The sequence below is a fragment of the Natrix helvetica genome (assembly GCF_964273705.1).
Source record: "Natrix helvetica genome assembly, chromosome: 2".
In the NCBI taxonomy this organism is placed as follows: domain Eukaryota; kingdom Metazoa; phylum Chordata; class Lepidosauria; order Squamata; family Natricidae; genus Natrix; species Natrix helvetica.
In genome coordinates this window covers 67,907,421-67,922,704 of record NC_138552.1, presented here as the reverse complement: position 1 = coordinate 67,922,704, position 15,284 = coordinate 67,907,421, and the positions used below count along the sequence as shown (strand labels likewise).

General features: G+C 39.6%; 1 protein-coding gene across 3 annotated transcripts in view; it reads right to left on the bottom strand.

The window, feature by feature from the left end:
• The window catches only part of FRMD3 (FERM domain containing 3), a 96,198-nt gene that overhangs the window by 34,726 nt on the left and 46,188 nt on the right, over nt 1-15,284 (bottom strand). For 2 of the 3 annotated variants that reach the window (XM_081945288.1, XM_081945289.1), the window contains exon 4: nt 8,057-8,135. The exons of the other annotated variant lie outside the window; for it this stretch is intronic. In XM_081945288.1, coding sequence (XP_081801414.1) covers nt 8,057-8,135 — 79 coding nt within the window. The remainder of the gene's footprint in view (nt 1-8,056; nt 8,136-15,284) is intronic. 3 annotated transcript variants of the gene reach the window in all.

Genomic DNA, 15,284 nt, shown 5'->3' with positions numbered 1-15,284 from the left:
CAGCACTGTGTTACTACTGCAATACCAGTCCCAATTGTGGTTGCAAATCAAGGACAACCTATAAATGGTATAAATCTAATATAAACTAGAGAAATTAACTTTACTATATAATTAGTCATACTTGGATTTTCTCACAAAAAGGTGAATGATTATCCAGATCAGAAGGATTCACCAAACTTAACACTTTGATGAATATATGTGCTCAGTTTTTCAGGATTCCCTCAGTTTTGTGTACACTCTTGAAACCCTTTAAAAATACTAGTTTTAAAAATGCAGACCAAATTTTCATTTTCATTTAAAAAATACTTGAGTTAGATTAATAATTATTTCAACCCATTAAATATACATTTTTCTGTTCAGTCTCAATCAATCAATTAGTTTTATTATAGCCCAAGTCCTGATTCAATCAAAATATCTAATAATAGCAGTATTTTACATGTATGCATGTCTGTCTGTCTTTCTATCTATCTGATAAACAATAAGTATAATAGGATCTAAAAATAATTCAGAGCAGAAATACTAAAATCAAAATATATTATAAAAAATAACAAACCTACCTAACTATGGCATATTATGCATAAAATAGCACAAAACTGGGTGACTTTGGAGGATTTTTTTCAGTCTCTTCACTCTAAAATTAGTTTTCAAGCAAATCCATTAAGATTACTATGGTAGAAGAAAGTAATTCCTCATATATATGCTTAAACCTAAATACAAATACAGTATATAAACACGAAATTCTCTGAATTATTCTAGCTTTGTGTGAAAATAAAATACATATACTAGTAAATTTATGTGGCTTATTTGTCATCAGTTGTGGAATTAACAGTTTCAGATTGGTTTTGACAACTTACATCTTGACCTAGCATATTTTAGAAACAAAATAAAATAAAAATGGTCAATAAAGAATTATTGCTACAAACACTTAAATCCCCCCCAAATAATAACTGAAACCAGAAAGACTTTACTTTTTCCTATCGATTCTAAATGCAAATGAGTAAACGTTTGCATTGTGACTTGATTATTTATTTTCATCAAAACCATATAAGAAAATACTTTCTCAACAGCACAAATTATTTATTTACAATGTGCTGTCAAAATAAAGTAACATGCTTTTGACAGAGATTGTCTTTGGGGATGTCAAAGTATTTTTTTCCCCAAACAAAAGAGAATGGAAACAGCAACATCTCCTTTGAAGATACAGTTTCCATGTTTGAAGAACTTTTTACCTTTTCATTTAAAGATAATTTCAAAAACTGTATGTATTTACAATATTCATGGCTTTTGGGGTCGAAATATTGATTGGCATTGCAATATATTAAACTGCATTCTTGCCAACTGAAAAAATTGAAAATCATGTGTCAAAAGTTCATGGGGAGAAGAGATGAAAATTACAAGACAAGAAATTTGTTTTTCATTCATATCTAATGTCCGCTTGATATTCTGACACAATAACCAACTCATAATTCCCACTTCCATCCTCAGTTTGGAAAGCAAAATTTGTAGATGAAGAGGACTTGATTTTTCACAAAATGTATTATGCATGGGGCTTTTTTCAAATCAGATTTTTAAAATTTGCTGTTACTATTGGTACCCAGAGAGAAGGGTTAATACAGTGGTGATAGAACAGTTTTTATTGATCTCACTGGACCTTTTATTTAGAGCAAATTTATCATCATTTTTGGCACACATTCTCCATTAATTTAAAAATTTCTAGAATTTCTGAAAAAGTCATGCAAGAATTCTATAGTTTATATCTATTTGGGATTAAAGTACAAATCAAAGCTGTAATACTAATTTAACCAAACAAGATTGATCTAGGGTCTCTGAAGTAGGGCGTGGGAGGAGTCACCAATGGGTATTAACACGGCCCATTTGCCTGGAGACAGCGGTAGAATTTGAGACCACTCCCTCTACTACTCCTCTTGACTCTCCAGATTAACCTCAATCTTCGGCCCAGAAGGAGTACTTTTTTGGCTCTCCATTGGTACGAGATAATCATCTTGCCTAATACTTTTTTTTCATGATTCTTGATTCCTTCCATCTCACTCATTTGCACCTCAGCGAATTGCCTCTATTGCACAAGCTGGTCCTGCTGCATTAGCTGGGAGCTCCCAAGCCGCTGGTCGGTTGGGGGGGGGAGCCCCAGGCCACGCACCACAGGACGCTGCACCACATATTCCCTTTCAGTGGAGAAGAGCGCAGAGACAAATTTGAAGAGAGCGGCTCAATTGGAGCCGGCTCAGGTGATCGGACCGCGTGATCGGCTGTCACCATCTTGGATGACGGCCTTTGTGGGGAGGCACACGTGGTGGAGCGCAGGGATTGGTACTCTGGTTTTAGAGGCCGCAGGCGCTCAGGACCATCACCAGTGCCCAGGAGGGCTTACTTGGGCCTGTACTTCGCCGGAGATCAGTGGAGGACCCCAGCGGATTGGCAGTGGGCCGGCCTTTCATGCCATGGATCAGCGGCGTGGTTGCAGAGCGCGTAGAACCGAAGGAGTTCCTGTTCCAGCAGCAACCTTCAGGCCAGTGGAAAGCGAGAGAGGAGGTGGTGAGGCAACAAACTGTGAGTAGGTGGCATGGTAGACACCATGAGGAGGGGAGAATGGTGGCCACAGATCACCAGGGGCTACTGATCCGGGTGAGGAGACCTCCCGGGGGCCTTACCCAGTAACCAGGGGGAGATCCACCTCTAAGAAAAGCACTTCTAAATCGGCAAGGAACTTGCCTAGCAAGGAAGGCCGCATCACCAGGGCAGCGGGCAGACGGAGGGATAGCATCAGCCCTTCCCCATCCAGGTCGCGATCTCCCCGCAGGACCCCTCTTCTGAGCGAGGCTCCTCCTGGTTCCCCAGGCTCCCCCCATATTTCCAGAAGGGGGGGCAGTCCTTTATCTCCCCCTATCGCTGGCTCATTCCTTGGGGACCCAGGGGGATCCCTTTGGCTGCAGGGCAGTCAGTTCCTCCAGGCAACGCTTAACTCTTCAAGCTGCAGCCTCTGGGGCCAGTTTGGAACCTCCCAGCCTCACCCCAGCCTTGCCAGAGCTTCCTGAGAGTTTCCAAAATGTGCTTGCCCGAGCCATTGCCCAGGGTATTGCCTCGGATATGCAGCACCAATTTCAGGGATCTAGGCACAAATCCTCTCGGGGGGGCCCTCAAGGTCATCCAGGCCAACCCAGTTCTGCGGCTTCCAGAGAGCGCAGATCAGCCTCCCCCTCCACGGATAGCGAAGAATCCAGCTTGGATGAGGAGGAGCAGAAGGATATTGGATTTTCTGAAGATGAGGACCCTCAGGTCCCTGAGCCCCCCACTATAACCGGGCTTTCGCCCTCCCCCGCCTTATTCAGCCACGGCAGATCTAAACCCCACAGATCCTAACCAGGCAGCTGCCACTTCCACACCAGTGGGGGGACAAAGAAGGGGCCTTTTCACAGACCTCAGGTAGAAAAGGAGGAGATTCCGACTCCAGATCTCTTCCTGGAAGTGCTTAAGTCTCAGTGGGCTAAGCAATGATTGCAGGTTTTACAAACTTAACTCTACCTTTGCCCAAGCCCTACAGGATGCTCCAGTGGCTGGCCTGGCATCATCCTCTGTAGTGGTGACGGGGGATATCTCCAACAGTCTGAAGGCAGAGGATAAGAGAGTGGAGATTGTCATGCGCAAGACCTCCCAGGCTGTGACGTGGGTGATCAGGGCGGCAGCCACAGCATCCTTCTTCAACAGGTCTACCCTGCTATGGCTGGAACAACTCTGGGACAGGACACCAGCGTTGGGACATGCGACTGCTGCAGGACATTACAAAGGTGATGGCAGCCACCCAGTTTTCAGCGGATGCCACGCTGGATGCGGTTAAGTATTCCTCCAGAGCGCTGTCATCCTCAGTGGCTTCCAGACGCTTACTGTGGCTGCGCAACTGGCAGGCTGAGTCCCGGGCGAAATGGCATCTGGCTGGGGCGGAGTACACAAGAGACAAATTATTTGGCCCTTCCCTGGACCCTGAGGATAGGAACAAGCACAAGGTCTTCGCTTCTATGTCCAAGCGCTCAGATCACCGCCCGGCACCTTACTCCAGGAGGCCCTCCTATCGTAACCCCGAGCAAGACTTCCAGCAGCCGAGGTATTCTGCCCCCAGATACCCGAGGCAGGGGGATAGACAATTCTCCAGAGATAGATTCAGGTTCCAACAGTCCAGCAAGCGTCCCTTTTGAGAAAGGGGCGGCCGCTCAGGGGGGGGAGGGCCATCTTGAATCTCAAGCTGTTAAACTCCAGGCTTGTCTACCATAAGCTTCTCTCAAGTCTATCCTGGAGGGGATCAGGCAGGAGGACTTCCTCGCCTAGATTGATCTCACGGAAGCCTATCTTCACATCATGATTACCCCAGATAACCGGAGGTTCCTTAGGTTCTCTTATGGGGGCATCCATTATCAATATAGGGCCCTCCCCTTCGGGTTGGCCTCTGCCCCCAGGACCTTTACCAAGGTTCTAGCCGTAGCAACAGCTCACCTCCGAGCCTGTCCGGTCCGATGTCCCTGGTTCACAGACCTAGTAGAGATGTTGACTCTTCCCCATTGGAGGATTCTGCAGAAGGAGGTGGCCCTGCGCCAGGGGAGCCTGGAGCACCTGGATCCAGGATGGCTCCATCTACCGTTTGGAGCTAGAGCGGGAGCAACTAAGAGAGGCCCAATTCTCTGCCAGGGTCATCAGAATCATTGAGGTGGCCAGAAGGAGATCCACCACCTGCATCTATGATGTGACCTGGACTTCCTTTGTGACCTGGTGCCGGTCTGCATAGGTAGAACCAACATCGGCCTCTGTCCCTCAGGTGCTAGACTTTCTCCAGGATGGCTTGGAGAAAGGGCTGTCCCACAGTACCCTCAGGAGGCAGACCTCAGCCTTAGCCTCGGCCCTTGGAGGGGTGGGTTCCCAATCCCTATCTCAGCACCCAGTCTTAAAGAGGTTCCCCAGAGGCACAGCGAATCTCCGGCCTCCGATGGTCCACCATTTCCCCACCTGGGACCTCCCCATGGTCCTCCAGGCACTGACGGAGGCGCCCTTCGAACCTCTGAGGGAGATGAGCTTACAGTTTTTGACACTCGAGGTAGTTTTCCTCGTAGCGATTACCTCGGCGAGGAGAGTGTCCGAGCTCAATGCTCTGTCCACCAGGGCAGATCTCTGTACCTTCCATGACAACAGAGTTGTGCTCAGGTTGGATCCCGCCTTCCTGCCGAAAGTCAACTCCCCCTTCCATAGGGCTCAGGAGATAGTTCTACCAGACTTCTGCCCGGCTCCTTCCAGAGGAAGGGAGAGGTCCTGGCATTGACTTGATGTAAGAAGGGCACTGTGCATTTACCTAAAGTGCACAGCTGCTCTTAGATGGTTAGAGGCGCTTTTCGTCTCCTTCCAGCCCTCGACTCGAGGAACTAAGGTATCCCCAGCCACCATCAGTAGGTGGATTAGGCTAGCCATCTCCAAGGCCTACGAGGCACGAGGGCTCCCGGTGCCAGAAGGCATCACCACACACTCCACCAGGAGCGCGGCCACATCTGCGGCCTGGGCCACCCAGGCACCATCGAGGATATTTGTAGAGCGGCTGCCTGGTCTTCGCCCTCGCCATTCATTAAACATTACTGGCTGGATGCCTATGCCTCCACGGAGGCATCCTTTGGTAGGAGGGTTCTTCAGGGAGTGCTGGACACTTGGGGTGCTCAGGCCCAATGATCCCTCCCATGGACATCTAGCTTTGGTATGTCCCATTGGTGACTCCTCCCACGCCCCACTTCGGAGACTGTCAGTTGGTCTTACCTGAACTGCATGTCTTGAAGGTGGCGTGGGAGTAGTCACTTCCCACCTGTTCAGTGCGCCCCTGCTCAGGGGGGGGGGCTGTGCTGGTTAGTTACTGGTCAGTCAGGAACTGGAGAGGGAGTTGGTGTGCTTTCCTGTCCCCTTCCTTCCCAGGTTCTGCTTCGACTGGGCCATCGGTTAATCTGGAGAGTCAAGAGGAGTAGAGGGAGTGGCCTCAAATTCTACCTCAGTCTCCGGACAAATGGGCGGTGTTAATACCCATTGGTGACTACTCCCACGCCACCTTCGAGACATGCAGTTCAGGTAAGACCAACTGACATTTTCTGGTTTAAAATGATCTAAAAAGCACTATTTAAAAAGATCAGTCTTTTCAAAATTTTCTAAGTCTTGTGAAAAGCTGACAAAGTTGTACCTTCCTAAACAGAGAAGTTGCCTTTTAAATACAAATATTCTGTCCATCTCCCTGAAATTTGGCAGATATGATGTTTGTAGGACGTCATCTAAAACCTGTAAATTTAATTTGATTAGGATTGAAAATGTCATGTTTCATGTAGCAAATAAAATGTAGTTCAAATTGCTGTTCAAATGTCAGAAACATTAATTAATTAATTAATGAAAATTTTCTTGGCATATAGAACGATTGATGATCAGATTATTTATTGTATATCTCCTTTGGGAACTTATATTGTCCTACTTCCAAACCACTCTGAAATAATTTACCATAGAATTATATATGGAACCTATGTAATGTAGGTTCCATGGGATGGGATAGTAGGAATGATTACATTGTTTCATAACATATTATTTTTATTTTTATTTCATCATGAAAACTGTTTATATTTCATTTCTTTAAAACAGATCAGTATTTTTTATCGCAATGCCTTTCTTTAGAACCTCTTGTTAATCTCTCCTTATCTAAATGCCATTTTCCCCATCTGCTTCTGTTCAGAGCTGATACTTTGCTGGTTTAATTATTTGTTCACGTAGTTCTAATATTGCTATTGTACAAAATTAGGAAAGTTGAGGGCTTTTTAAATGTGTGAATAGTTCATGAGATCATTCATCTAAAATAACAAACTATCTCATTATGCAGGTGTATTGAATGAGATGCTAGAGAACCTCTACTGCTCTTGTTAGAATTTTAAGCATTAATTCAAAGCATTTTGAAACCATATTTCCCGCGATGAGCTTTGGCCCCCAGAAACATTGCCTTTTCAGTGGAATTGTCAGCCTCAGCAAAATGTCCCTTCTCAAAGTGCTAACACTGTTCCCAGCTGTCTATTTATGTAGGTATATAAACAGATAACATTTCAAGCTCACTTGTTTTCTTGCAGACGTTTGATTACCTAAACTAGGTAACATCATCATCAGTGCTAGTGTTACCAGTTTGGGTAAAGAAACATCTGCAAGAAAACAAGCAAGCAAGCAAGCTCAGGTAGCACCAAGGGCTCATATCAACCCTGAGCTACAAATATTCTCCTTTATGAGATAACACTTCTTCCAAGACTACCAGCAAGATGAAATGGCTGTGCGTGAACACATTTGAACAGAAAGCTAGGAACACCCTTTGAGCCAGTTGCACAAACCTTCCAAAGGATGTAGCTGCTTTAATACTTTAAGGAAGACTACTTCTTTCACACCCATAAACTTTGCAAAGCCCCTCTTTCTAATATGTTGCACAGTTCTACATATGTAATCCTGAATGTCAGCCCTTTTACAGTTCTATTACTCCTTGTTAATACAGCAGCAATCAAATGTCCTTCCGTTTAGTTTTTTCACCAATTATCAAGTAACATAAAGAGTACAACAGCTTTGTTTATATCTTACCTGATGGAGCAAACGGAATAACTCAAAAAATTACAGACTGTCTTTTAAAGTAGAATGTGCCTAATATAGGCATTGATAATTAAATTATATATATATATATATATATATATATATATATATATATATATATATATATATATATATATATATATATATATATATATATATATATATATATATATATATATATATATATATATATATATATATATATATATATATATATATATATATATATATATATATATATATATATATATAAAATGTAGCTCTAATATCTAACATGTCTATGTGTCACAGATATATGATTAATTTGAAATATCCCATAAACTGTTCTTTAAATCCTAGAAAATAGGTATAAAATTAAAAGCAAGCAAAAGCACAGAAGTTTATTAAAGCACTAAATGCATGGACAGGACAAAAATACCTGGTGAGCTCTTCCTTAATCTTCAGGGGTTCATGAGGGTAGAATTTCACTCTAAAGCACATGGTATATGGTGGATGAGCTGAAATATTATATAAAAGAAGCATGAGCACAGCTATATAAAACATGACTTATTGTGAGATGCAACTTGTGAGATGCAGTGCATTAAATTAAGAAGAAAAAAGCAAATGATAAATAACAAAGCTCAAAATATGGCACAAAGTTCAAAGCATAAGGAGGCTAAAGCTTGTTAATGCAGAGACTTATATCACATTGTAATTTTTATATGACTAGTTTATACAAAAATCCTCCTAATTATTCTGTCTGTCTGGATTGAACACAAAAACCAGAGTTGGACAATGTAATTATCAACCCAGAACCCTGCATCCTAAACCTAAACAGGAATGCAAGAGAAAGATTTCTGCAACAAGGAAAGACACTGACTTTGCCACTAAGGAGAATTCAGGTAACATTCTAAATAATGTAATATTCATTGCAGCTGTTATTAAAGCTATTAATTTCACATACTTTATCAATTACAGAATAGCAATTGATTTACTGTATCTGTTGATCAGTATCATTTTGAAAGTAGAAAAGTGTATCTTATAAAATATTATTTGTATTATTTATTAACATGATTACTGCTATTTTATAACAATTTACAGATCGTTTTTTCAATGGGAAAATATATAACGCTGTACCAATGATAATACAACCAGTATTTTGTAACATTGATAATACAGTACTATGCATTTTTACTGAAAAATAATCTCACTTCCATAAAGTTCAATCTTTATAAGTGTTACTAAAATCTTCCCCACATTCATTCTAGTTGTACACTAGAAGTAGTCCTCATTTAGCAACCACAGCTTAACAACCTGGTTGTTAAAATAAGCAGTCACTAAGTAAAACTGTGATCTTACGTCAGCTTTACTTTGCTTTATAGTTCTGTGAAAGTCATAAATGTGAGGGCTGTCATGAAGTTACCTCTTCATCACTGTTGCAACTGCAAACAGTTGCTAAACACAGCAGTCATTAAATGAGGACAATCTCATTTTGTGGTTAGTTGAGAAATAGTTAATCAGCTTTGTGATAGATAAACATTATTGCATTATTATTCATCAACATTTTGTTGTATTATTGTCCCTTGTCTCCATTATTGTTTATTTTAACCTTGGAGTTATTGTTGAACAGAATGCATGGGTCAGATGATCTACAAGGAATTAAGATTAGGCATTATGAATATAGAGTACGAGCATTTGGTGTAACTTTAACCCAACCTGGGAAATCAGCTATAGGTTTAATGAATATAATTAATCAATATGGTCAAGTATCTGGGTTTAAAATAAATCTAGGGAAAACAAAGATGATAGTTAAAAATATGACCATAAATCAAAAAGAAGAATGAGAAAGAGTAAATATTTAGGAGTTCATATTACAACCTCAAATGGGAAATTATATAAGTATAATTATGAACCATTATGGCATAAAATACAGACAGAGATGACTAAATGGAAAAAAACTACAATTGTCTTTGTTGGGAAGGATAGCAGCAGTAAAAATGAACGTTTCTATTTCTTTTTCAAATGATACCAATACTCAAAAAAGATGCAAATTTGGAAGAATGGCAGAAAGGTATTAATAATTTTGTTTGGGCAGGGAAGAAACCGAGAATAAAACTTAAAATAATGCAAGATATACGTGAAAGGGGAGGTTTGAAAATGCCCAACTTAAAATTATACTATGAAGCAGTAGTTTTATCAACAATTAGTGATTGGATTAATTTAACAGAGGATAGAATACTGAATATTGAGGGATATGATTTGGTATATGGTTGGCATGCTTACTTAATATATGATAAGAAGGTGGACAAGATTTTTAAAAGCCATATTTTAAGGAATGTTCTACTGCGTGTCTGGAAAAAATATCAATATAAGTTAAATGATAAGATATGTGGGTAGTGCCTAGACACGCAATAGAGAATATAAGTATAGAACAAAAACAGGATGTAATTACATATAGAGAGCTTCTTAACATAGAAAGAGGTGTACTACAGCTAAAGCCTTTGAATGTACTAAGAGAGGAAAGGGTAATTCAAACCTGGTTTCAGTATGGACAGTTACAGGCTAGAATGGAAAAAAGATCAGAAAATTGGTATCATGCAAAATAAGGATAATTTGGTAAAACAAATTAGGGACTAGGGCCAAATGCATATGAAAAGGTTGTAAAAATATATTGATAGAAATAGATTCTGAAACAGAGTTAGTTAAAGATTGTATGATAAAATGGACACAAAACTTTGAAAAACCAATAATGATGGAAACATGGGAAAAGATTTGGGTAAGGAATGTAAAATTTATGCAAGCTCAAAACTTGAGAATTTCTATAAGATGTTTTATAGATGCCATTTAGATCCTAAAAAGTTAGCTTGTATGTATCCGAATTTACAACCTAAATGCTGGAGATGTGACTGTGCTGACGCTACGTATTACCATATATGGTGGACTTGCAAGAAAGTTAAAGCATTTTGGACAAAAATATGGTGGATTATCCAAAATATTCTTTAAAAGAGGATAAAGCTCATTCCCCAGCTGTTCTTGTTAGGGATAATTACAGACTGTACAGTTATAGAGACTAATTTGATTCTGAATTTAACAACAGCAGCAAGATTGCTGGTGGCGCAATACTGGAAGAAGGAAAAATTGCCTACTATTCAAGAATGGACGTTAAAAGTAGTAAACTTAGCAGAGATGGCCAAAATCTCAGCATATCTCAAGGACCATTCAGATGAGAAATACAAGTTGGAATGGAGAAGATGGATTGAATATATTCAAAATAAATATCGACTAAGAAATTCCAATTAGCTTATGAGTGAAAGAACAAGGATTGGTATAATTTATCTAAAGTTAGCTTAACAAAAGAAGAGTTAAAGTACAAGAGGAGGAAGATGTTAAAGTTAGTTAGCTTATGTTAGCGTATGATTGTTAAATGTTTATACCCTGTATTTTGCTCTGGGAGGTTGGGGGGAGGGAGGGTTGGAGGGGGGTGGGATCGGGGTGGAGGGAGGGTTGGAGGGGAAGGGGATATATTTGTAAAATTTATTAAAACTCTTTAATAAAAAAAAACATTTTGTTGTATTATTACCATGCTACTCTTTTTTTATCATAATGAGACATAGTACTCAGATTCTATTTACATGCCCAAGCCTAGACTTCTTTGCATTGGGGGGAGAGAGGGATGATGCATGGATCTCAACAGGGGGACAAAAAGGGACAAGTGATGTCATCATCAGCAAATACAGGAAGTCCTCGACTTAGAACAGTTCATTTAGTGACCATTCGAAGTTACAACGGCACTGAAAAAAGGGATTTGTAATCATTTTTCACATTTATGACTGTTGTAGCATCCTCTTGGTCACATGATCAAAACTCAGACACTATTTTTGGTCCAATAAACATTATTCAAAACTTGCTTCTTTATTGTTGCTTCCTCAAGTTGTTGTTGTTGTTGTTTTTTGCTATTTAAGATCCACTTGAATGCGGCATAGTTCTAAACCAAACAAAAGCCAGTAAGTTTCAAGGTACATAGAAACCTGCCTTGTATTATTTGCATTAATTGCTCTCCAGGGATTTAGGCAGTGATCTATACACCAGGAATAGAACTTGGGTTTTATTCAAGATTACCTTGGATTCTTTCACTGAATTACAACATTTTTACTGTTCTACACTTTGATACATAGTGTAAGCCTTGCAAGAAATGCATTTTTAAGCCAATTAAAATGAGAGATGAACAAACTAATATTGAACAGAGTCGGAAAATTACAAGAAATATATTCTAAACATTTTATTTATCCAATTGTATTCAAGACTTTTAAGTTTTAGCATTTCACGTATTGCAATAACTTGTTATATTTGCACAATTTATCTAAGGAATTATAACAACAAAATAGGTGGCCATTTGAATTTTTTTTTCTAAAATAAAAAGAGTAAGAAATGAAAGCGCAAGGGTAAAGTCGAGGATCACTAATGGAGCTGCAATGGCTCCAGATTAGCAATAATCTTGAGCATTTTTTGAACAGACAGGAAAGATAAATGAATCTGGTTATTCCAAATTCCAGTTTCTATTCAAGGGGTTATTGTAAAACTATTGCAGGAACTAGGTATGTCTAGTTTAATGAAAAGAAGGACTAGGGGAGACATCATAGCAGTGTTCCAATATCTCAGGGGTTGCCACAAAGAAGAGGGAGTCAAACTATTCTCCAAAGCACCTGAAGGCAAAACAAGAAGCAATAGGTGGAAACTAATCAGGGAGAGAAGCAACCTAGAACTGAGGAGAAATTTCCTGACAGTTACAACAATTAATCAGTGGAACAACATGCCTCCAGAAGTTGTGAATGCTCCAACACTGGAAGTTTTTAAGAAGATATTGGATAACCATTTGTCTGAAGTGGTGTAGGGTTTTCTGTCTAAGCAGGAGGTTGGAATAGAAGACCTCCTAGGTCCCTTCCAACTCTGTTATTCTGTTTTCTGTGTACCAGAAACTCTATGCACATGTGTGAACAGCCTGCCAGAAAACTTCACATCCTGGAAAAGCACATGTTCATTGACTATGCATGTACAGTTGTAGATATAGATAGATACATTAATTTCAAATTTTAAAATGAAAAATAGTTCAGCCAGAGTAAGGTGATATTATACTGATGTGTATATAATTTTACATAATTATTTTTTAAACATTATCAATACTATGTAACAGTGACAAAGGACTGTGACCACCATGAAACGCTAGTGGGTAGGATGGCCGAATATAAGACAATTATTATAAGTATTATTTTTATAAGGTTTTTTTTCCCCAAGTGGAAAAAAGAGACAGACTCATTTTGTTCCTACCTCCACCTCTTCCCAAGGCCTCTGAATTCTTAGATGAATGTGTTTCAAAGTCTATTTGTTGAAATTACTTGTGATAGGACTGCTGCTTGAAGCCTAAATTGCTCTGTTGTTTGTCTGAACTGTCAATGTTGTCAGATCATAACTTCCTTCTTTCCTGAACCATCAGTTCTGATCTTTGTGTCTTCTTCCACCAGGGTTTTCTGGCTGGAAAGATCTGACATCCTCAGATCTTTTACATTCTTCAGCCAGACATTAGCTGTCATCAGCTTACTTCTCTGCATTCAGAACTCTCAATTTAAAGCAACCATATCTGGTTTCTTTAAAGTCACAGTCAGTGAAAGCCTACTAGAGTAACTCAGTCAGGCTTCTTGTCTAGTCATAGTATTTTGACCTAATCAAAAATATAAAAACTACCAAAAATAAGCAAGATAAAGGTATGCTTTTTCACATCCGTTATATTATATGGATAATATAAAGACTAACCTTAACTGCTACTTTATTCACATAAATTATCAGCCTGTTAATTAATAATTCCTTTCACCTTTCCCCATTTAGAAAGGTTCAAGGACAGAATCTAACTGTAAAAAGAATTCCAACTACTGTACAAAAAGAGAGCTTAACAGATAAGAGAAGACTCAAGTTATAAAAATAAACTCAGTTTTTTATTCCTCCCAGTCTTCCAAAAATTGGGATAGAAACTTATCAAATACAGTAAATTACATCTTGGTAGTGTCAGCTACCACATATTATACTCTTTTAAAGTAAGTGCTAAAGATCATAAAAAGAGAAACATTAGCAACTCTTGAAAAAAAAATTGCACTGGGTCAGTTAAATCTCATGCAACAGTAGCAGTCTGTCAACAAGCTGCAAGTATAAATGTAAACAGTCAAAAAGGATAATATATCATTTTTGCAAAACTATTCCCAACCAAAAAATAAAGTGCATCATAATCGAATTATATATATTATAGTAGCAGAATGGCCTTTCATCTGTAAAAGAAAGCCCAGCTGCCATAAGGAAAGCCTCAATGCTCTGTCAATCTTTTCTGTAATTTGAGCCTGAGTAATTTGCCAGAATAGATTCAAGATTTTAACTATATTTTTAAAAATGTTCTCGTACTCTATTCAATTCGGCTACAGCTATGGTATCAACTTATTCATTTACAAAACAGTATTTAATACAAAGGAAAGGGAAAGAAAAAAAATCTTCCTTATACAAAGGTGAATGTGTAACACATGCAATGACACCATGCAGCAGAGACCAGGTTCAATAAAAGATACTACTGAATATGAAGAGAATCCTCAGATATAATCAGAACCAATTTCAGCTAAATTATACATATTTTAAATATCACTCAACACTGAACAAGAAAGGAAGACTTGGGGGAGGGGGAAAGACTTTCTAGAATGTACTTATTAATTAATTTCACATTTTTGTACCCTGTCTCAATCCAGCGATAGGGATAGATGCAACAGCCTACAAATATTGGATAAAAACAAAGCAAAATGTGTAGAATTAACAGAAAGCCACTAGATGGTCATCCAAAAAGCCTGATGGAATAGTGTTGTTAGTTTTATAAGATTAATTGCTTATCCATCTAGAGAAGGGGTGTCAAACTCGATTTCATTGAGGGCCTCATCAAGGTTGTGTTTGATTTTCAGGGGGCATGGGGGTAGTGGCCAGCTCAATATCACTCATGTTATGGGCACCTGTGGTGGCCCAAGCACTCTGTCAGCGAAAACGGGCTCCCAAGCTCCATTTTTGGCTGTGACAGCCTCCTGCAACTCTCTGCCACGGTCCTTCTAAGTTCCATTTTCTCTGGCAGAGGCACTGCAGGTTGGTCCTTCGCTGTTTTCAGGGTGGCACCATGCACCGTGGGCCAGATCTAAACACCCTGTGGTTCGGATTTGGCCCATGGGCCTTGAGTTTGACAGGTAGAACAATTAATCAGTGGAACAACTTGCCTCCAGAAGTTGTGAATGCCCGAACACTGGAAGTCTTTAAGAAGATGTTGGATAGCTATTTGTCTGAAACGGTATAGGGTTTCTTGCCTAGGCAGGGGGTTGGACTAGAAGACCTCCAAGGTCCCTTCCAATTCTGTTTTCTGTGTACCAGAAACTCTATGCACATGTGTGAACAGCCTGCCAGAAAACTTCACATCCTTCCAACTCTGCTATTGTATTAAGCTACAGAGCCACATTAGTGAAAACCTACGTATATTGGTCTGTGTTCTGTTCACCTCTTACTAAGTGGGGATACTGAGGAGGTCTTTCTTTTCTGTGATATTTTTATTGATAGTCAAATTCAGTCTTGGCAAGGCAGTGCCTGATGTAATTCAGTGT